Genomic DNA, 23707 nt, shown 5'->3' with positions numbered 1-23707 from the left:
TCCTTTCAAAAGATGATACAATGCCATGCCTTTTTTTTTTCCTCTTTTTTTTTTTTTTAAGGATTGGTACTTTGCTTCAGAGAGACCCTGTACAATTTAAGAGGTGAAAAAACCCGCACCATTTTCAAGTAAGAGCTCTTTCTGGTGTTCCATCTCTGATACAGCAGATGACTTCAACACTTTGCTTTCAGAGATGTCAACTTTTTCTTCTTCTTTGTTTTTAAAACCCTGAAGTGTTTAGAACTCTAGTTAGAATGTGGTTTCCCATCCTCCCTGAGCACGCTTGGTAGAGGGAAGGAGTGTGTCTTCTGCAACTCAGAAAAGAATAAAAGGGACTAAGCAACAAGGAAACAGGGGGTGCTATCTTCCGTCCTTCAGTGTGAAGGGAGCGCTGACAGACAAGAGTAGGTCTCTAATTTTATTCTCAGTACTTACACAGTCACTGCACCGTGCTACAAGTTATTAACTCACAGCATCTATTGCATATAATTAGCTTTGCACAAACCTAGCAGAAAGGAACATTCTGCTTATGGTTAAACCATTGCCATCAACACTTACTACTATCTGAAGAACAAACCCCTTTTATTAGAGGATGCAGTAATCATCTTGAAAAACGATATATAATTTCAGTAATCTTTTCCTAATGCTTCAGATGAATGTATTGAATTTGAAATCATTTACAGCTAGTCTTCAAAAGTTCTGCTTGTTTTTCTTCCAAAGAAAATAGCAGCATATTGCAAAATAGGAAGGTCCTGTAGCAAAATATGTAGTTATTACTAAATAATCCATCAAAAATGTTTTCTAATTATGACCATCCTGTTTCATTTCTTTGCATATAACATGTTGCAGAATTGACTCAGACAAACTCTACACAGGTATATTCACAAAGGTAAAGCAAAACAATCTTCTGTAGTACCAAGTCAAGAAAGTTCGTACTGTTTGGCAAGTAATTATTTGCCTCTTTATCATTTTATGACCTGAGCTGACTTGAAGAGGAAGGTGGATGTGATCCCTAAGCAGTTGTCCATTTGCATCCTCTGCCTCCTGCTTTCATGCCTTCTTTCCTCCTGACTCAACTTCAGATTGGAAGATGAGGCACGCAGAGTTTATGGGAAGGTGTATATAAACAGTATCACAGAACTGAAGTTCAAAAAACCCATAGCCTAACATCCAGAACCAAGTAAATCATGTCTGCATTAAGTTTCAGTTAATTGAAGAAATAGCCTATTGCTGTAGTAAAATACACAAGGAGGTTTTCACTTCTATAGACCAACATCCATATTTTAATCTGCTTGAACTAACGTGCAGGGGCTTGCAAGAAGAACAAAGATAATGCTTTTTTTCCTGTGGCAAGTACTGAAAAGCCAAAAAGAGCAACATTCAAGCAGAACTACTTTCGAATGCCCAGCTGCACATGCTGACTGCCTCAACAAAAAGGAAAAATGAATGAAGACTAGGAAGAGAAAGAAAAATATGTCCTTCTCACTGCTGTCTTTGAGAACTGTTACTTAAGAGTGGCTCTTTCCAGCAGCATTGAAGTTTGTTCTCCTGGAAAAGCTGCTGATAGTGAGAAGTAAAGCCCACTACTGCAGAAGTTCACCATGTAAAATGCGCATTGTGAATACTTTTGAACACCTTAATCTTATGCAGTGTTTTTCCAGTGTGGTCCTTTTTGTAGCAAAGTATGTACAGACACAGTCTCAGCTAAGCATAAGATTATGAACTGCTTACACTAGAACTGTGTCCTTATACAGCAGCTCCTGCTACATCAGCTTTTGTGTTGAACCTCAGCTTACTACTGCTTATATTGTTTTTGTTCTGTGTGCAGAATTCTAATCAGGTATTTGAGTGATGAAATAAACATCTGGTGCCAATAAATACAGTTCATTTTAAGTAGTGTTGTCTTAAATGTTGCCATTTGTTTTCTGGGTATAAAAGTTCCCAGGAGCATACAAAATTATTTCCAGCGTGAATTGGCTACAATCTCATCATGACATTAAGGGATTACTTTGAATAGACCTTCTCTTTGCTGTTCCACTGATGACTGACAATTTCAGTAACTACACTACAACAAAGAGAATGTTAATTAATTTGTCTGGGCACTTAACTGTGTACACATCAACTGTGAGCATAGGCGCTGTCAATTATTCCACTGATGCATTTCTTGGAATCTATTATAAAACCTATATTTTTATGACACCATTAGTGTCAGTTTTCTTCCCTGGTGAGTCTTTGTACTGAAATAGTCATTGTAAGATTAAAAAAAAAGTGCTTTTATCCCTTAAAGATTTATATCTAAGTTGTAGTATAGTCACAGAAGGAACTGCTATGATTGTAGAATGAACTGAACACCACAACGAGTACAAAGTTAAATATAAACAGGACATTCTGTTCAAGAGGCCAGGGGATTGCAATTTGTTCAAAAGAAGAAAGTAATGCAAAATTAAAGTTTTGAACATATTTATCACCTTCCATGGAGCAGAAAAAAGCAGTTAATATTAGTTTTGGACTGCTGTAATTGCACCAGGACTCTTTTCAGGGTGTTGCCTGTGCACTACTGAAGAGCAGTTCATATTCTCAAGTACCTCATTTTACAGTTACATTGCTCCTCATTGAAGACACTAAACTGCTTCAACACAGCAGCCAGTGCAATTAAGGACAGGCTCTGGCATAACAACCTTCATGGGCAATTCTTATTTTTCCTTGAAGCCTTCACTTGCACCCAGCTATAGGTTTGAAACTTGATGAAAAGGCAGAGCTGTTTTATGTAACTTACCTTTACTATAACACAGCCATTTTATTCAAGAATCACACACGGTTTTATAATTGAAAGTACTAATTTGAGGAAAAAATGGGTGTATGTGTCCCATGAATCAGGCAATTTCAACTCACAATTTCAATTCCAAACAATTTTCAAAATTATTTTTAAATAATCACCTTGATATTCTCTCTCCCTCTAATGCAGACCATTGTTTTTCAATTATGATTCAGAAACAATAGTTATTCTTCTACTTATCCATTATGAATACAGCCCATTATGATTTGGAATACAGCTACTCCAGGTGCAGAAGTTGTCAAAATGCATGAAAGGATATTTTAAAACTCTGATGCCAAGGATATAGTGCACAGTATGGATTTGACTTAAGAGTATGAACAACTTGTTCATTTGATTACTGTATCTAACCTCAAAATTAAATTGACCAATACTCAGGCTAGAGTAGATTTAGCCAGATTTGCTTACAAAATAAATGACACTAAACTTGAACCCAACAGAAATATCCTCCCCTTCCAAACTGGCAGAAAATACTGTCCACCTTCCACCAATTGTAAATTCAGCTTGAAGTTACTGGCCTAACATTGGTATTTTCCCCATTCGTATTTCTTATGTCAACTTGCAGCAGAAATGGTGCAAAATAGCAAGACCTGTTGGAATAGGCAGAAAGGAATTCAAACTTTAATCTGATTGGTTTAATTTTTTTTAGCAGGAGGAAAAAGAATAAAGTTACAAGATTCTTTTAATATTTTCACAATGTTAAACTAAAACTGAGCTCTAGGCTACATGTGTAAGTAAATCTAGAACACAAAAGGGTTAAATAAGATCTTCTTTTAAGATACAAGAACTTAAGCTTTCTTTACGTTTAACAAACTTCACAGAACAGATACTGCAAAGGAACAACCCCCTCCCCAACTTTTTTGTTTAAAGTGAACATTGTCCATAATTCACATGAACTTTAAGTAGTGTTCTCTCAAGAGCCACCTTGAAACCATCTGTGCACTTGTAACAAGATTAAAGAGAATATTGAGGAACAAAATAGCATCTTCAGTATTAATGCAGAAAAGTCTTGTGTATCAATCAGAATGCCCATCAAATGCTATGATAAGATTTTGTAGGAAAAGAAAGTGCGTATCACAGCAGCCGCCAAAATCCATGGTTTTTGAAACTCCTCATGGCAAATGTAAATAATATCCTTGGACAGCCCCTCTCAACAGGACCATTTCCTGAAAATGCAGCACATTACAGAAGATTTTGCTGCTGGTTTCATATTCTTGAATAATAACAATAATAAAAGAAAACAGCTTTCCTTTTGGATAGCTTGCATTTTATAATGATGGGACACTTCTGATTTGCTTCATGGTTAATTAATGCTAATACAGTCAGATGCCAAGTGTGTGTGTGGAGAGACATATATATATTATTCTTTTTTTTTTTTTTTTAAATTAGTTGTCTCCTTGTTAAATGCTCTTAGCTGGCTACCAAAGTAACAATATAATTTGGCCTATAAGGAGTTAGTTACCTGTAACAAGTAGAATGGAGGATGACTCACACAAGCTTACTCCCAAAATGCTGGGGTTTTTCAAGTGATGCATTACTTCACCCCTCTGATGGTTTGTATCTGCCCAGTATTTGAAGATGAGAAAAATCTTTCCCTCACTCAGGTTTTCTCACAAATTTGCCTGATTGTTAATATCTTACTAATAGACTGAGAAGCTAAATTCACTCAGGATTAAGCTGGGCCACATCGGTACAAATCCTTTTTACCTGCAATAAGCCCTGTGTGCAGCAGGAGACATGCCGGTTATGTTTGCTTTTTTGTTTCCAAACTGACAAGACTGGTGCAATTCAGTTCAGCTCAGCTCAACGTGACATACCGTAATACAGAACCATAGGTCTAAACAGATCCAAAACATTCTACTCCATGTAATGCTTTTCACATTCACTTGCTATACTTGCTTTGCAATAGATGCGGGCAGAGATTTTCATGAGAGCGTTCAGCTGCATAGAAAGAGGGCTGATAATAGCCCATTTGATTATCTCATTGACACTCTGGAAGTGAGGAACACAAACTCAATCTGATAAAGGGTGTTTCTAGCGGTTGTTCCCCAATACTGTTACTGAATTCCGTTTGCTACAAAATGTCCTTTTTTTTCCCCAATATATAAGTCTAGCTACAGAAAGTCAGTCTGTAGAATCCAGCCATGGCTACTGTGCTGTGAATTAGCCTTATTTGATCAATTATCAGATACCTGCACTTAGCAAAAGGCAAACAAGAGCCAATCAGGTTTCGGCCGGTGGGAATGGCTGCACTGCTCAAGGTACGTGGAATCTGTTCACACAACTCGTAGAATCTCTGTGGATGCCATGTAAAAAGTATGCACCATTTACTGCTCTGGGATGGAGTTGGCTTTAAAGTGAGATCATAATTTAACTGAGAAGAAAGAAAAAAAAAACCTAAACCCTGATAGGTTCTTTATAGTAAGATAGATATAAAAATTTTCATAAGAATCTCTGTCCCCCCTTTCTTTTTGGCTTCCTGGGAAGAACCAGAAAGATGTTCCTACCCCAACAGAATCCCTGATGCTGGTGACACTGCCTAACTCAAAAGCCACACGCGATGAAGGCACGAGTGACCAGTCAGGTCTTCTGGGCTTAAGCAGCTGCAGTTGCTGCTCTTAGTAGTATTTCACCTCCTCAGGATTCACTAGCAGTGAAGAGGTGAAAGGCTGCACATTAAACAGTTTGTCCGAAAGCCATGTGCATAGCAAACTTTTACACCAGGTTCTATACAACTATTTGTTTTAACTCTGCAGCTGGAATGTTTCCAGCGTAAGGCTTTTAGAGTGACTCCAGCAATAACAGAAGCCTTTGGATTTTTCTTGTTTTAAATCCACTAGCCATGCTCAAAAATAATATTTCTTCATGTTTTATTTTTATACGGTGGCTAGCAGGCACCTTAGTAACCAGCCAGAAATCAATTTCAACCACCATCAACCCCTAAACTACAGTACCAGGACGGTTGGCTAAAGAAAGGAAACTGATTGGCTGTAGTCTGAAACTTGCCTAGTACAAGGTGTCTGGCTGACTTTGTCCTAAATAAGGCTAACATTAGTGAACTAAGAGAACAGCATTTGGTTGCAGTCTTGCACTCAGGAACATCCTTCGCCAATGCGTTGGCAAGATCTCCCTACTTTCCGATCCAGTTTCACCATTTTCATAATGGCTTCCTCACGCCCACGTCCCATGTGGTCAAATGTGCAGTCATGTTGTTCAGGCAGGCGATGTAACATACAGAACACATAACCTACCATGGAAAGGGAGAAAAAAAAAATACAGTTAGGGACTTGGTTAAAGTGGCAGAAGCTTACCTGAATCAGAAGTGAAGGATCCCCTACTAGGGGATTACTCAGTTCTCAAAAATTAATGCCAGCTTTAAGTTTTTACTTATCTTCCTTACAGGGTATTAATAAATATCTGATTATTTACTGCATTTCCTTGGGTGTTTATCAACACCACATCAAAGCTCAAGTCATATTAGGTTTGGGGTTTTTTTTTGCCACCCTCTTATCTTATAGAGGAAGCCCCCCAAATCGTCTAAACTAGGTATGCCCAGATAGTAACAAAGCTAATGTTAAAAAAATAAATAATAAAAAAAAAAAACGATCACCTTCACTGAAATCTTTTCTTTCTGTGGAGTTGGTTGGCATTTCTGAAATTCATGCCTATGGTACTTCAGATTTAGCTCCCAAGCAGGCATTCAAGTCAGAACTGCTAAATCTAAGCACCTTGCTTCCTCATTACTGCCAGCACCCCAAGTTGGCAGCGACTGCGGGAGAGTTCACTGCTGCACTACTATTCCAGTTTTCAGAACCTTCTCTTCATGAGCTGTTCTGACACTAAACATGGGGGGGTGAACAAGCATTTGACATAGGGACATGTCATGCCACATCATCTTGCTCTGTAGCTGAGAAGATGTAGGTTATTGCACTGAAGGCAGAGCCTTTCATAGAATTATAGAACAGTTTGGGTTGGAAGGGACCTTTAAAGGTCATCGAGTCCAACCCCCCTGTAATTAGCAGGGACATCTTCGACCAGATCAGGTTGCTCAGGGCCCTGTCCAACCTGACCTTGAAGGTTTCCAGGGATGGGGCATGTACCACCTCTCTGGGCAACCTGTTCCAGTGTTTCACCACCCTTATCATAAAAAAACCTTCTTCCTTATATCTAGTCTGAATCTACCCTCTTTTAGTTTAAAACCATTACCCCTTGTCCTATCACAACAGGCCCTGCTAGAAAGTTTGTCCCCATCTTTCTTATAAGCCCCCTTTAAGTACTGAAAGGCTGCAATAAGGTCTCCCCAGAGCCTTCTCTTCTCCAGGCTGAACAACCCCAACTCTCTCAGCCTGTCCTCACAGGAGAGGTGTTCCAGCCCTCTGATCATTTTTGTGGCCCTCCTCTGGACCTGCTCCAACAGGTCCATGTCTTTCCTGTGCCGAGGGCTCCAGAGCTGGACACAGTACTCCAGGTGGGGTCTCACCAGAGCAGAGTAGAGGGGCAGAATCACCTCCCTCGACCTGCTGGCCACGCTTCTTTTGATGCAGCCCAGGATATGGTTTGCCTTCTGGGCTGCAAGCGCACATTGTCGCCTCATGTCCAGCTTTTCATCCACCAGTACCCCCAAGTCCTCCGCAGGGCTGCTCTCAATCCCTTCATCCCCCAGACCGTATTGATACCAGGGGTTGCCCCAACCCAGGTGCAGGACCCTGCACTTGGCCTTGTTGAACCTCATGAGGTTTACATGGGCCCACTTCTTGAGCTTGTCCAGGTCCCTCTGGATGGCATCCCGACCCTCAGCTGTGTCAACTGCACCACTCAGCTTGGTGTCATTTGTCTCTGTCTGAAGCTAGTCAATATTACTCAGTTTTCCAGGGAGCACGTAATTCAGAAACCCATGGCAATACTTCTTCCTACAGGTGAGGAGGGCATCTTCAGTCGCCACCTCTTTCTAGTCTACAAAGAAAAGCAGCTTTTTTCTTATTTGGGCCTAACACTTTCTAACAGTAAAGAAATTGCCTCAAATTTCCTACCTCTAAAATGAACATTACACAGTGATAAGTAGTATTAAGATGATATAGTAGGGAAAAGAGTCACACAGTTACAGGGTTCACGCAGTCCACCGTATATGAAACGAAGTATGATATTGCCTACGCTGCAATATTTTTCCTGCCTGATGGTGCAAAGAGCATCACTCTGCCTCTCACCGAATGCTTTACATTACTGCTGCTCCTTGAATGTTGAAAAGATATTAAAACCACAAAATGATGATATTTGAGATGGAAAAGGATAAGAATACGTGAATGACTGAGGGTGTGTTTGTGCATATATACACACACGCGCACGCACACACACACACACACACATATATATATATATAAAAAAATGTGTGTAAAGTATTTCAAGCTCCTGGACTATAAAACATCAGTTGTAGGAGAGAACAACAGGCTACCTTTATGTTAGCATGATTGTTAAGAAAACAGAAAGGGAAAAAGTATCACACATGGAATTATGAAAAAAAAATAATGTGAGGAAAAATTGATTTATCTTTGCTCTTTGTTTCAATAGCACCAGCTATGAAAAGACATGTCGATTATCTGTGGCTGGCTTTGAAACCCAGTTCTAGGAACAAAGCGAAAAAGACAAGTTTTCTGTAGTGGTATATATGATTCAGAAATATGGATGGAAAGATGCAGATTGAATTGATACCTATCTCGCCCCTCGTCATCATTGCCTCCACTTCAATCTCAATCTGGGTCACACCACACTCAAATGTGACAAATATCTTTCTTGAGGTGCTAAAAATTCAAGGTCTGATTGTTAAAATGAAAACATCCTTGGACTATAGTTTCAATACTGAACAGGCATTTCACTCAATTCTCTCTTACAGAAAGCATGGACTGAAGGCTTCCCTTATTTCTTGAAATAAGACTTCAAATTACTGAACCAATGTCCACTGCAGGCACAAGAATACATAAATACCTGACTAGATGAGCTCAAAAATAAAGTTTGTCATCTTATCTGCAATGGATCTGTAAAGAAGCAGATGCAAGAAACCCTGCAGATATGGATTGGGCTGAAGTCATTTCAGTCCCTTGTAGGTAAAAAATGGTTTTAAATCACGATGGTTTTACAGATCCTCTCCACATGGTTAACAAGCATACGTAGAAATGCTATTTAATGTTATCTAAAAGAGATATTGAACATGTATACAGTCTTCTACATGGCTTCAGCAAGACCCTTTTGACAATGCTATAAATCTAATAAGAAAATACATATACAACATGATTTATCACCTTTAAACGTGACCTTTCAATTGCCCCCATCTCCTCACCTTCTACAACGCCTCCTGCCTTTTGTAGACCAGTGTAACTTCATGATGTTCCTTTCTACTTTGCCACCCCCCCAATACAATATATTCTGTGCTTTGCCATATCTTTATGTCTTTTTTGAACACCTTTTAGTTCTTTTCAGAGCACCTGTTTTCATGTAGGAAAAGCTGTACTATATGCTATTTTTATTCCAGATGAAACACAGTAATTTTTTCTGTTTGTCAAGTATTTCCTTATGCATTCTTGAACAGAATTTCAATAACTGTCCACAAAGAATGGCAGATGATTTTCATTTTCCCAGACTATGGGAAAAGTATTTCTAATTTCAGCAACTAAATGATCTAAACCTGTTATTCATCAATCTATTTAAATATGTACTGCTAATTAGAACTGATAATACCTAATGAAAGAATACCCAAGCACATTTTGAACATTACTAAAGATAGTTTTGCATATATTGGCTGTTCTTATGGAGGGGGTTTATTCTTGTTGAATTAGCAATGGAGATCTTCTGGAAGCCTCATTTCCAAAAGAGACTTCAGATCTTTAGTCCCACTGCTCCAAATGCCTAAGTCACTTTAAAGATCGGAACTTGTATTTTTGTAGGTTTTATTTAAAATTTAAAAGGACTTGAATACTGTTATATAGTACCTAGTTGAGTAACAGTAGTTCTGAACTTTTTTTCATTAGTTCAGAGTGGATATGTTCAATTAAGTTATTACTGCTATATTCACTCCTTGCTTCTTCACTGGTCTGGAAATCAGAGTGGACATTCTGCGTGTGCACAAATGCCTGATGTCATATCAAGACCATCAGTTTTTACACCAGTTCCATTCTTAACTTATGTGAACTGGGGCAGAAGACCTATATATGTACTTCTATTTTGATCCTTAAAACAAATCCAGATTTAGAAGTGAAACCTTTTCTCCCGAGAACTCTGCTTTTATAGTTATAAAGCAAGTCAGATTAATGAACTCTTGCGGTGTATTTACTGTTAAGTTCATTATGGGAAGATATCAAATACAGGTTGTCTCCCCTAAAGGATTTTACTGCAGAAATGCTTCTTTTAGCACGCTATAACTAAAAGACAAAATAAATAACTTTCTGCTAGGGGAAAGAGCATTGGAAAAGGGAATCCACCTGCCAACTAAAGTTAGTTTACCCTAGTCATCAACCAAAAATATGCCAGACTTCCACTCCAAGCACAGAAGATTTCAGTCTAGTAAATGTAATAATACATCTCACAGCATTGCAGCTGTTTTCTGATGTTAGAAGTAAACTATGAATCACCTACTCCTCAGGCCTCTAATGCAAACATCTTGGAAAAACATTATGTAGTGTCTCAAAACCTTTGAGCTCCTCTAAGCACCGCAGCAACTACTTCACAATGCATCATCAAAAGTTCACTTCCATTTCATCACCAGAGCGTAAATGGCTAAAGCTATAAAGCAATGTACCACCTCTGCCTTACTTGTACCTACACAGATGAGTCTTTTCCATAGGACATGCAAAAAGACATCATTCAAAGGAAGCCTAAGATCGCACACAAACAACTGTGAAGTTGCTTTCATCATTCCTGAGGAATCTGCTGGGAAAAGGCAATTGGAGAGGACAGAAAACAAAATAATCTTCCATATTCAAGACCAGAGAACACCACAGACCTACAGTTTGCTCTGTGCGGGTGATGATGAAAAATGACTGCATTTTCCTCATTGTTACATTCAAGAACACTGGCTTGATGGGAGTACGGACTGTCAATAAGCAAATATTTCAACTAAAACCTACATTTAATTCTTAACTTTCTGTCTTCAAATTCTGAAAACAGTAAGCTGCTAAAGCACCAAGAAAATGATATGTGAAGCATCAGAAACAATTCAACTAAATGGCATAATAATCCACAATACAAAAGCCAAATTATGATTTTGGAGAGTCCCTGATTTTGGTAAATTTCTTTTTTCTCTTTGTTAACTCAACAGAAAGTGGTCAGACTTTCTGGAACATGGCACAAATGCCCAATAATTGGATTACTGCGAAGTACCAATGGAGAAGCACAGCACACTGGTGGGACTACTCTAGTGGACATCCTTGGCCAGGCATGGAGTAGTCCCAGACTCTTCTAATGTACTGCTGGAGAACATCACACTGTTACGCAAGATGTACAATAAATACAATGCTCCCTGTTACACGAATAGCATCATGATAGAAAGGAAGCTCCTTTTTCTGTCGCCCCAAGATTCTAGTCCTAATCTCATTGATAAGACATTCAGAAAGCTGCTAAAGGAAGACAGATTTGTTTGTGAGCATGTTTTGAGAAGCAGTGAAAGTACCAAACAAGCTTGTTAAATATTTATACAGCTTACACATTTACAAAGCGGCTTAAAAACATTTAAAAATGTCCCTATTTGAAACATCTTGATGTGTATTACCTAAAAAGTAGTTGCATGCTGCCACAATTACCATACAAAATCAGAGCTTCTGACACTTTAAAATCATCTTACCTGCCCACTAGTACTGCTATTTATCATTTTCATTCCCAAGTCAAAAGGCAGAATTTCAAAACTGCCAGAATTGGCAGCCATTTCCAAATTTTATTTAATAAGCAACTTGTGTTGTATAGATCCCCTATACAAAGCCTATTCAAAAGTAGTCTTAATAATGGCATAGACTTATTCCTATGCAGAATTCTGTGCTGTATGCTTTGGCTTCTTCATGTGCTTCACAAGAAATTTTACCTTTCTTGCTAATTTGAAATTCTAACCAACAAGAGGTTCAAACAGAACTTAAAAATACCTTGTAACCTTAAGAGATGAAGGTGCTGCAAAAATTCTCTACCAAAGGTGTATTACCTAACAAGGTATGTGCAACTCTATATGCAGATTTCTGTGCAAGAACAGGTTTTAACATATCTTTAAAAGGTGACCATATCTACAGGAGATCATACAACACAGCAAAACCAGGCGGATTAACCAGCAGAGATTAGCTCCTGCAGTGATACATGCTGCTGCAGCACTCTTCAGAATAATTTGACATCATTCCCCAAAGGAGTCTAGTAATCCCCAAAAGAACATTTATGCATCACCCCCATCCCTTCCAACTGGAAAGATGACTTAATGTGTTGCAAATGATACTAACAATACAGCTATTTAAAAAAGTGTGGGAGGAAAATCTTTTTTTTTTTTTCCTTTTTCTCAACACACGGAATAGAGATTATTAGAGATTCACAAGAAATGAATGTAGGAGTAGAACAAATAGCTACCAAGATACAAAGCCAAGATCCTAAAGACTTGTGCATCAAGTACCTCAGAAAACATTTGCTGTCTGGATTTCAATATAATCTAGCTTGTTCCCCTAATATTTTGGAGATTGTTCAAAAAGAACATCCAACAATGGAAAGAAGTAGAAGTATTCTATAGTTCAGCCTAGCAAAACTTCCAGTGCAGCTTGTATGCACTGCTCATTTCAGTATAAAAATATTCTAGTCTGCTATCTTCTATTATTCTCCTTCTAGACAGCTCCATTCTTGAATATACTCTAATTATCTCTTCTCTCTCTTCTGTGGGGAATGCTCTGCATTGGCATTGTCAGATTTCATTACACAATTCAAGGAACATCCAGTTTTACTGACCTTTTCATAAAACCAAACCAAATCCCAACAAGCTAAACAACAAGCTTTTGGAAATAAGCGAGCTAAACTATTCTCCTGTTTCCCTTTCCCAGCTTTGCAAGATGTCATGGGCTTTGATTAAGTGCTAAGTAGTTCAGAGTAACTTGGCTAGGAATCTTGTCATTCCTTCCCAAGGGGAAAGAGGAGTAAGCCACATTATGGTGAAGCTTTTTAACCAAATAGATTTATTAAAACACCACAAAGCATAGCTTGAGGCAGTCCTTTCTATCATTTCCACTCTAAGAAGAGTGGATGGGGAACGTTAACCTCTAAGTGCTCAAAGTTGGAAGTCTCTAAATATTAATGCACAATATCTTAAAAATTGCCCTCTCAAGGCATTTCAGTTCATGTTCCCTCACAAACAGCACAGCTGCAAATGATTCAGGAAACACACAGTAGGAAGAAGTGTACATAACTGATCTTACTATTTTTCTAACCATGTGCTATGGTCACTGCAACTTGTCTTTCAATATTTTCTTCTTTATATAGATTGTCTATACTTACTCATGACTACCAAAATGATCAATAACTGAATCAAAAAGAGGAAAAGAAAAGAGGTGGTATAAGACACCTTAGAATGTTTCTTTTGATCTGCCAGTCTGTTCCCAGCACTGGATGTGCACTTGGGACTTCCATCCTGCTCTTAAGTCAGTCATAATCTCAGGTTTCATGCTAGAAGCGCACAGCTCCGTGACATCTATGATGCTACGTACAATTTTATGTCTGAGACTCAGGATGCTTATGAGATGCTACAGATTCATTTTGTATTTCTACTACTGGGTTTACGTTCAGGAGAAAAGAAGGGAACAATTTTTTTTTTCCCTTTCTTGCTCTATTTTGCTGTCTACCACAAAGAGGGTAAAGCAACATGTATGAGCATGCATTAGAGACAAAAAAAGCTATTAGTGAAAAAAAACCTGCCCAGGAAATGAATGGAAGAAATTGTATACAACAGAAAGATTATGTCATCTTAATCCTGTAACAGCCACTGGACAGGTATGGTTAAAGATTCTGCAAGAATTCTTTAGACTGCAAGGCAAAAACTTTGTATTTCCAAGTTTACTCACGTAAAACCTGTGTTTCAAAGTGTCTTCTGTCTATTTTCTTGAAGATCATAAACCTGGGTTGCTGCTTTAGGGAGCACGCAAGAGATGCAGTTTTGCATTGTGGAGACTCTGGAAACAAACTACCTTTTATCCCAATTTGTGCTAATTTCAAGTTCACTTTCCTATTTATCTTACTACTTGCACAGAAAGCTGTCAAACCATTTTTCCTACATTAAATGTGACACAAATTTTGAACAGAGAATTTATATCACTTGAGGACAGAGCACATGCCGATTTTGTAGGGTTTTTTTTGAATCAACAATTCTTAAGCAGTTTCTACATAAGACACTATTCTACTCCTTGACTTTGGAACTAAGAACTCCTCAAACAAAAGTTTCATAGAATCACAAAATGGTTTGGGTTGGAAGGGACCTTAAAGATCATCTAGTTCCAAGCCCCCTGCCATGGGCAGGGACACCTTCCACTAGACCAGGCTGCTCAAAGCCCCATCCAGCCTGTCCTTGAACACTTCCAGGGATGGGGCATCCACAACATCTCTGGGCAGCCTGTTCCAGTGCCTCACCACCTTCACAGTGAAGAAAGTTTCCTCCTGTTTCTTTGAAGACAGCGCATTTGGAGTGGGAAAAATTAAGATCTGGCACTCCCCTACATTCAAGTCCTGCTTTTGCTCTAGTGGATACCAACTCCACAGAAGTAGGGAGCATCTTCAGGCACAGAACTAAGGTTTTTAGGAAAGTATTTCTGAATTTCAAAGAATCCTCAACAAATCAAAGTGATAAATACAGCATACGTGCTTTGTAATAGTAAACTGCAATTAAAAACAGTTTGCTGTGGGTCAGGTCTTACTAAATACTGCAGGTCTCAGTCAGGATCATATCTCAGTTCCACCATGTACCACAAAATAACAGTGGTTAAATCTTTTGGTTTGGACCAAATACTTTCCTTGCTTTATAGAACACATGCACATTAGAGTAACTACTTTTACATCGCAACTTCTTCACCCCACTATGGATTCATGAGTTAAGGCTAACATCTACCGGAGACAGTCTAACAGAGCAACTTTGGTACCTGATTACTCCCACAGATGCAGCATGCAATACTCATTTCTGAAGTGCTTTATACCTCAGAAGTCACTGACCTACACACTTCATCCATAGGCTCCCCTTCCAACCTTATACACTGTCCTCAATTTTTTGTCTAAGTTGCAATCCACAGCAGACAGGCACAAGCAAGCAGTAGCTGTGACTCCACAAGTTGACTTACGAGCTAGCACAAATGGTGGGTTACCAGTGTTGAGAAACGTCTATAGAACTGAGGTATGATCCCAGTTCATCTATGGTGATAGAGGCAACTTCACAGAAATTGGCATTTTAAGTTGTCACATACTTTCTCAATATAACTGAAAGAAACGTTTTTCTCCAAAAGACTTGTGCAAAGGCAAAAGTTAAAGTTTAAAGAGAATTTTCAAAGGAACCATTTTGCTCCCAACAACTTGCAGCATCAACAGTGGTGCCAGACAGTGAACACCAATGTATGACTAACTTGAGGGAGAGGAAAAGCTATGTTCAAAAGCGAAAGTTTAGACTTTAGGTGGGTGCAGAGAGTTTGCTTTTTTGAATAATCATGTGATCTTGCAGTGATATATTCAGGAGGAACTAATATCACTGCCACACTTGTAAAAAACATTCACTGCCATGTTTGTGGGGGCGAGAACACACTGAAACGACACTGCATCTCCCATATCATTTCTAGTTTCACAAGATTATATCCTGTAGGATGTGGGAGAATGAATGCAAAGAACAGGATATGCAGTAAAAAAAGCAGAATTATGCCAAAAAGGCATCCTAGTGTCCAAGAGTAGACACCTAATAAAGTAGAGGTAAACCATAATAATAGGTAATACTATTGCAAATGGTAGTACTCTTCTAAAATAAGATTTTTCCATAGGCTATACCAGCATATCAGGAAGTATTTATTTCCTACTCAGAACATTTTGATTCGAGAGTAGTGTGAAATATTTAAAAAAAAAAAAAAAAAGGTCTCCTGCGAAAGGGCAGGAGGATGACAGAGCTATCCTAGCATCAATACAGGGCCTTGGTGCAGAGTGTTTGACATTGCAAAAGAGCTAGATAAGTATTAATACTTCTAGAATTCTCTCTACACCAAGCCCACCTGAGCTAATGCACTTCTCCCAGAAGCTGCAGATTTAATTAAAAGCCAAAGTGTACCCAGTAATGTAATTAAAATAGCAAGCAATACCGAGCGATTCAAGAATGTATGCATATCATTTTGTTTAGCCCAATGAAAATGCAGGAAAGATAAGGCTACTAATAAAGAACTGGAATGAATAATGAAAGGGTCTATACTAACATACTGTACGTGTTGTATTAATTCTAACTGTTCTCCTGGATCCTGCATGTATTTTGACTTCAAATCATCACATGCTCAATATGATTCCAGGTTTGACTTTCAGTATATTTCCTGAATTATGTTATTTATGCCTTGGGTTTAAATAGCTTTCTAGAGGTTGCACCGTATTGATCCACAGTCTGACAACAGCTAGACCTGCTGGCCAAATCACTGGAGAGAAGCAGCTCTATTTCTTTTAAACCTAAATGAAATTTATTTTATGTCTTTATCCCTTATTTACACCTTATGTCCAGGGTCTCTTAGATGGCACATTCTGCTCCATGCAAGTCTTCTATTCCTGTAGCTTCTTGCTATCTGTGTCAGGAGTAATTCTTCTTCTAACCAAAGGGACTAGAGCTCCATTCAGAAGCTCTATTTATACCATAAAGGAAAACAAACACTTAAGAGTGATGTACGTTTCCACCCTTCCCCCCTTTTTTGGGTGCAAAGACTTACATGACATTCCCTGCTCCTGCTTGTTCAGAATATGACAGAACCCCCTGTACACCACTTATGCACAGATCTGAGCAACTTTTAGCAACTCAGGAACATTTAATGACTGTGAACACCGCTGTAGGTCAACATTTTCATTTCAAGACATCTAAGTATACAGTCAAATAAGTGTATTACTTTTAAAAACCTACTGAAGAAAATACTATGCCTTAGTGATTAGAATATCCATAAATACATTTTTTCAGCTCTTGAAACTTTCCTCCAAGGCCAGAAATACTTAATATGAAAAGCCCCTGACACAGACTAATGTTATTCTTTTAACTTTTGTGAAAACTGATGCACACTGATCTTTACGCCATTTCCTTAGAAGGCCCACAGCAACCTAGTAGAGAACTCTAGCAGAGAATCAGGTAGTCTCAAGTCCCAGGACCTAGCTTTAACACTTTCTTATATCTTGGATATGGAATTTAAGACCAGAGGTGGCATTTTCTGTTAGGTAATATTTTATTTATTTAGTTTGTAGGGGGAAAAAAACCCTCTACTTCCTGGAAAGAATCCTGCCTTTTCAAGGCAAATTTTGACAATTCCTTTCAATATCCTTTTTCTCTCCCAGTTCTGATGCAGCAATTGGTGTGACACCCCCCGCCCCCGTCTTCCTATGAAGAATTCAGACTTTCACCAACAAAATTCACTGGACATCATACCTCCCTACCTAACCCTTACTTCATGGTCAGTTGAACTAGCCGGTAGCGTTGCTTCAGGATTTGGCAGATGATTATAGCATATTTCTGGGCCTTTTGTGTTTACTTCAAATATCAAGCACATTAGTAAAAGCAGTACTTATGTGCATAGCTATTTGTTAATGTATGAACAAATATGTTTGATTCACTTTGAGGGGGACGCTTTCTAGGCAGTATCTTTCCTTTTGAGAACAGACTGCAGTGGCCTCCTGCCAACCAGCAGAAGCTTTCTAAGCGCACAGTCCTGGTGAAGCTATAACATGGGCCTGTGAGACTCTGGATAAATAAGAACACTGTAAAGAAAGAATTTTGATTAGAAAAGGTAGAGCACTTTAACCTTCAAAAATGTTTAACATCTGGCAGGTAGGTGGCTAATCTTCATTTTTCTGTTAAGAAAAAAATGACTCAAAGACTGAGCAAATTACTTCCCTAAAGGTATTGAAAGAGATGGCATTAGAAATAAGATAAGAAATAAGTCTCAGCTAGATTTTTATGTTCAAGTTCACTAGGCCATGCGTCTCTAGTGCATACAGGACAATTAAAAATTGCATCTTCTTTTACTTTATGCCTATGCTTCTTTCTTCCTGTAACCACAGTAGGTGTATGTATGGAAGAAGAGACCTGATATGGCACACCAACAAAATGCTTCTTTTTTTCCTCATACTGTAGTATCCCTGCAAAAACCACCTGAAGGTTTTATACTGAAGGACTTGCCACATCAGCAGTCCCAAAATAAAACCTCTTTTTGTTTTGTTTTTAAAACGAACATGCTAACTCGTTTTATTTAAGGAGAACTCGAGGGCTTAAGAGACCAACTGACACGTTTCAATTACATGTATTGATTGGGACTATAGGAAGGTAACTAAAAGGCTCAGTATACATTACTAAATCAAGACAGTTGCCTGTCCCAGAACTTTAGGTAGCATGGTGGAAGAAATCAGAATCAATACATGCTGTAAGAAACCCACATTAGTTGAACAAGCTGGAGGAATATACTAGAGCCTTTTCAAACTGTATTTCATGATTCCTAATTATAAGGAGACCATGAACTCCATTTACACTTTTAAAGCTGTAGACAGCTTTTCTAAAGCCTAGACACTGAAGTGTTTTTCTGGGTCCTATCCCTGGAACCCACAATACACCAATTAGTCAACTGCTTTTAACTGTTTAATTTCTAGTATTTTCCAAACACATATTACTCAGAGACACCAACATTAGTTAACAGCTCCTATTCCCTATCAATTAAATTACAGTCTTGTGATAACATCTTTGTAAAATAAAACAAAACAAGAAACCTCTTCGGGTTTGAATTCAAACTTCAATAGGTTTTGGGTTTTGTTTTTTTTTTTTTTTTTTTTGTTTTTTTTTTTTTTTAAATACTTGCAGCAACATAAGCTAAGATGCTAGGCATTACTGGAATGGCTGAGGCAAAAGTACTATTCTGGGAGCAACTATCTTAGGAGAACAGTCAACAGAAGACAGCTGGATATGGTACATCTTAAGGCCTGGCAGGAAGACTTGCCGGAATTATAGTATGTAACCAGTTACTAATAAGATTTATTTTTCGTTTAATACTTCTTATTGAACTGGTTGACTCATAACCTCCAGCAGTAGTGTGCATATTTAATTTTAATCAATGGAAGTACATCTATTATACTAATACATAATCATGTCCTGAAGCCATTTTGGTTTGTACCAGATAAACCTTATCCATGTAGAAAGTGAATTTACCAGTGCCGTTACAAATTCTTCTCCACAGAAAAAGGTTCCATGGAAATGGAACCATGATTTAATATCTGACCGAGTTTTAAGAGAAATATTAGTTTCAACACGTTGGACTGCTTTGTACAAAGCTGAAAAAGTTGTCAGAGGTTTTTTTTTTTTTTGCTTATCTATTCAAGTTTGTTTCTTTCTTCCTGTCCTTTTGAAGATAATTTCTAAATTAACTGAGTAAATCAAATCATTCCCAATTTATTCTGGCACAATCCAAACAAGTGCCTCATCTCCTGTGTTTATGAATGAGCAGCTCTGTTATACAAGTTAAGAATCTGCAGCTGTTTTTCTTCCACCTGTTTTATTACTGAATCACAGTGAGACTTGCTGCCACAGTATCTGTGAAAAAGGTACAGTCTCTTCTGCGTGGACACATTTGGTTTCTGATGGCTAACAGAAATGCTTAGTGCTTGATACGAGTCTGTTCTTTTCTTCCTCTTCCCCCTCTGCTTAGTGGAAAACCAAAAGAGAAGTAAAGCAACAGACACTTTTAAATAATCCCAAGAAAAGAATTCTCCCAGGTTATTACAGATTTATACAGAACTAAATTAAAAGCAAGGATGTGGAAAAATAGGCATAGTAGCATATCAGAACACTCTTTTTTATACTTATTAACTATGCTTATGTGTTTGTGTGTATACATATACATGAAATAGTTTAGGAGGTATGTTTGCCAAATATTTAAAAAAAAGTTTTGTTCCTGTCCCTGCCAAGATTACAGATTATAAAAACTTGTTTATAATGCTTTCTCATGGCGGTTGGATCTCCTTTAATCTGCATTTACTCATTAATGTTTTAAAGTCCTTTCCATTGTTAATATTTTTGGGGTTTTTATATATATATATATATATATATATATATATATATATTCCCCCCCCCCAATTTGGCAAGCACCAAATTATCTTTAGGACACACAAGACTTAAGTCAGGAGACTGTTTAGGATGTAGGATATTTTGTAAGAGATATAATGCCAGTTTGTTTTTAATGTTGTTCTAGTGCAAGATAAATGTGTTCCCCACGGGTTTATTCCCTCATCACCTTAAAGTCAGCTTTCCTTTGAGCTACTTTTTTCAAATGACTTCTCAAATTTGTAATTTTGTTCCCATGAGTAACTTCCCTCATGATCACTGTTCACATACAAAGGAATGTGGTGCACTGATACCTGTATAGAAATTACTCTGAAGACTTCACATGCATTTTTTGGACATATGTTTTTTGATGACCTGTCTTAAATAAGTTTTTTTCTCTCATTTTAATAATCAACCAGAGTACCTCTGTTTCTGTGAATTATTCCTTTCATCTACTTAATAGGCATTTGTAATTGCCTGTCCCATTGCCCCTAGTTCTTCTGTTTGTTTTCAATCAATCTAGTTAAACATTCATTTACATGTTTTTTCCCCTCTAGGCAAGTAATCTTAAGATTACTCAAATACTTAGTTTGTTGCTTTAAGTCCATATTTTATACTCTTTCACAGTTCAGCTTTTCCTTTATCTTTCTTTCATTTTCCTATATGAATGAATTTGTCACCCGAGCCAACTGTACTATGCAACATGTACATCTTGTACTACTATGGCCTCTCTTCTTTATTTTCCATTCTTCCTGTCCCCTCCTCTAATCTAAGCAAAGAATGCAGAATCTTAAGTGGTTTTATGCATTAACCTTGGCTACAAATTGAGTTATCAGCTATTCAGACATGGTGATTTTCTGTGTTCCTAAGCTGTAGCAAGCAGCTTGCTATTAAACTTGTTAGAACTAGAAACCGTTTTATCCAGACAATCTTACCGACTTTCATCACATCTTGATGAGGCGTTTCACCAACTTCTAATAAAAAGTTAACATGGCATTTATCCAGTTTGCATCAATTCAGCACCATCTCCAACAAGCCCAGCACGTTGTATACTGCAAAGACTAAAATCTGGGTCCTCTTTCTAGAGAAGTGCTTCAGTAGTTAGATCTCAATCACAATGAGCAGTGGACAGTGATCTACGTGGATAAAGTTATATCCACATAAAGTGCCTAACTAATTAGGAAGGAAAGTTATGCCCTTATAAAGGCACACTCTGTGGTGTGCTTCAACAACATGCTATGCCCTCATTCCACTGCTCAGCACAGCAAGGCAGCGCTCTGGCTAACTGGCAAAGTTAAGATTCTCGTTTCCTGACTCAAAGTCTTCCTGCTGTAGAGGCCACTTGTGCATGTGCATTCCTTCAAATCAAGAAACAGACAAACATCAATACTTGCCAACACCTCACAAATAAAAATTGCAAAACAACACATTTTGCCTTCACCCATGCCCAAGGTTAGTAGTTACTGTAGAGTCTCCATCAAGAGCGGCAATGAATACATAACTGTTCAAGTCTGTCCGCATTCTGGGAAATTATAACTTGTTACAACACAACCTAGGCCAGTAAAACTCCCAAGAAAATATTTTCTGTCCACACAGGCAAGAATTACTGCTAACAACTGTTTGATCAGATTGCACCACAACTGAGCAGTTATTTTTTAATACAGTCTGATCAACTGGAAGGTTTCAACATCCTTCCATCCTAATAAGCATCTACTCTGGCCAAAGAACACAAAAAACTTGAGATTCCTACCTGAGAAGCACACAAACAAATCAGCAACATCTCTCTAAGGCACTGCTACTGAAAGCTAAAGCTAGGCTTACTTTTCGGGGCCCGTTATCTTGGCCGCCCCATTGATTGCCAAGAGTTCTGGACAGGTGGAGCCTGAACTACAGACCTGTCCATTAGGATGTGGCCTACAAAGAGCAAACTATTCTACACAAAGGTGCTGAAGAGCTGGCACACTGTACTAATTTTTGTTTAATTGCTGACTAGGACTGGATCTAACATGACAGATGTGAAATTCCTTTACCGATCATCTAGAATATCCTCGTCCAACTTATGCAATTCCAACAATATTAAAGACCACTACAGATCTCTGTGTGTTGGCTTTGCACAACAAGTAATACCAGAACTACGTTTTGCTGTAAAATACTAAACCTCTGCCATAAAATTAAGCTATGCTTTCGGTGCAAATAATTTCTGTGGCTTAGAATTTTACAGCTCAGTATCTTTTAAAAATGTACACAACTTTATTTAGCAGTCATATACATCCAGTCAAGTAATTAAGACAAGGCCCATAAATTTATAGTGTAATTTGCAAATAATCAACCTGTCTTTTTCTAAAATACATTTCCAGAACTCTGTGTTTTGTAGCCACTTTAACTCACAAATTCACTGCCCCTAGTTTTAAAGCAAGTCTGTGGTAACCAGCTGCTTATCACATCACTGAACTGACAACTTAATTTTCAGATCAAGGATCATAGGCGATTGATTTTGGACTACTTACACTTCCAGCAGAAATGCTGTAATAGAATGTAACTTGAAGAATATGATTCCTGTAATTCCTTGATGATATAACTGCCTACTAAATCTGATAGTAAAGAAATACATTATTTCAATACAACCGTTATCCATCATAAGACACTAAACTATTGAAAGGCCCACCGAAAACTAGAGAACATCGCTGTCTGCAAAACATGCCTAGTGTAACTGTCATCTAGAAATGTTTCATAGGAAGCTGGTTTTGTTCTAGTAGTGTTGATTTAAAGGTTATCCAATCAGAGAGGCACAAAATGAGAATTCATTTTAAAATTTCTCTTCTCACTGAAGCTTGCAAAGTGCATCAGCAATTAACCATTCCTATCACTTCTCCCAGTTCACCGTGTGAAAAGGCTCAGAACTCGTTTTACAAATTGCTCTTTTGAAGATCAAAGGGAAGCCGAATTTGTCTGTGTGCGCTCTGGATGAGTTTGTAATTTACTGGAACTTTCAGAGGAGGCTTGGCAGCACGCTCGTTTGACAGCCCCAGGGTACAGGATTCAGGGGAGCTCTGTGACTCTTCCCTTCTGAGTTCCTTCCTTGCCTTTAATTGGCACCTCATTAGAAATTAATGAAAATGACATCCTCTGTTCTTCCTGCTCCAGGCACAGAACGCTACAAAAAGGCCCATCACAATTCATAACACATTCAACTTATATAGCAATAGCTCTTAAGCATTATTTATGAGATGTGAATTTCTTGTCAGCAGTTAATAACTTGTACAGAGTGGAAGCAGAATGAAAAAAGATTTTGAGAGTATGCGTGTACGTGTGTATGAAAATAAACAAATCTTTCTACAGCTGAAAAATGTTCGGTTTGAATTTGAAGAACCCTTACTGGAACTCCCTTCTCAGTAGTTAATTGTTTCTCTTCGTGGCAAAGCCCTGCAGCACTGTCAAATCTGTCTAAAATTCCATGTAGTGTCAAGGGAACAAGCTCAGCAGCATCACCTCTCTCTGGACACGTCTTGCAGGAGACAGTAGAGCCAATACAGCAGTTTCCCAAAGATCTCCGAATCTGGTGTCAAGAAGCAGCCCACTCTCTCTGTCCC

General features: G+C 38.2%; 1 protein-coding gene across 2 annotated transcripts in view; it reads right to left on the bottom strand.

Annotated features, from left to right (window-relative positions):
- Positions 1–217: 217 nt before the first annotated feature.
- The window catches only part of ZFAND3 (zinc finger AN1-type containing 3), a 149788-nt gene continuing 126298 nt past the window's right edge, over positions 218–23707 (bottom strand). For both annotated transcript variants that reach the window (XM_075496197.1, XM_075496198.1), the window contains one exon: positions 218–6080. In XM_075496197.1, the coding sequence (XP_075352312.1) occupies positions 5926–6080 (155 nt within the window). In that variant the 3' untranslated portion in view covers positions 218–5925. The remainder of the gene's footprint in view (positions 6081–23707) is intronic.

Source organism: Mycteria americana, chromosome 3 (genome assembly GCF_035582795.1).
Source record: "Mycteria americana isolate JAX WOST 10 ecotype Jacksonville Zoo and Gardens chromosome 3, USCA_MyAme_1.0, whole genome shotgun sequence".
In the NCBI taxonomy this organism is placed as follows: domain Eukaryota; kingdom Metazoa; phylum Chordata; class Aves; order Ciconiiformes; family Ciconiidae; genus Mycteria; species Mycteria americana.
This window is presented reverse-complemented; position numbering and strand designations above follow the sequence as displayed.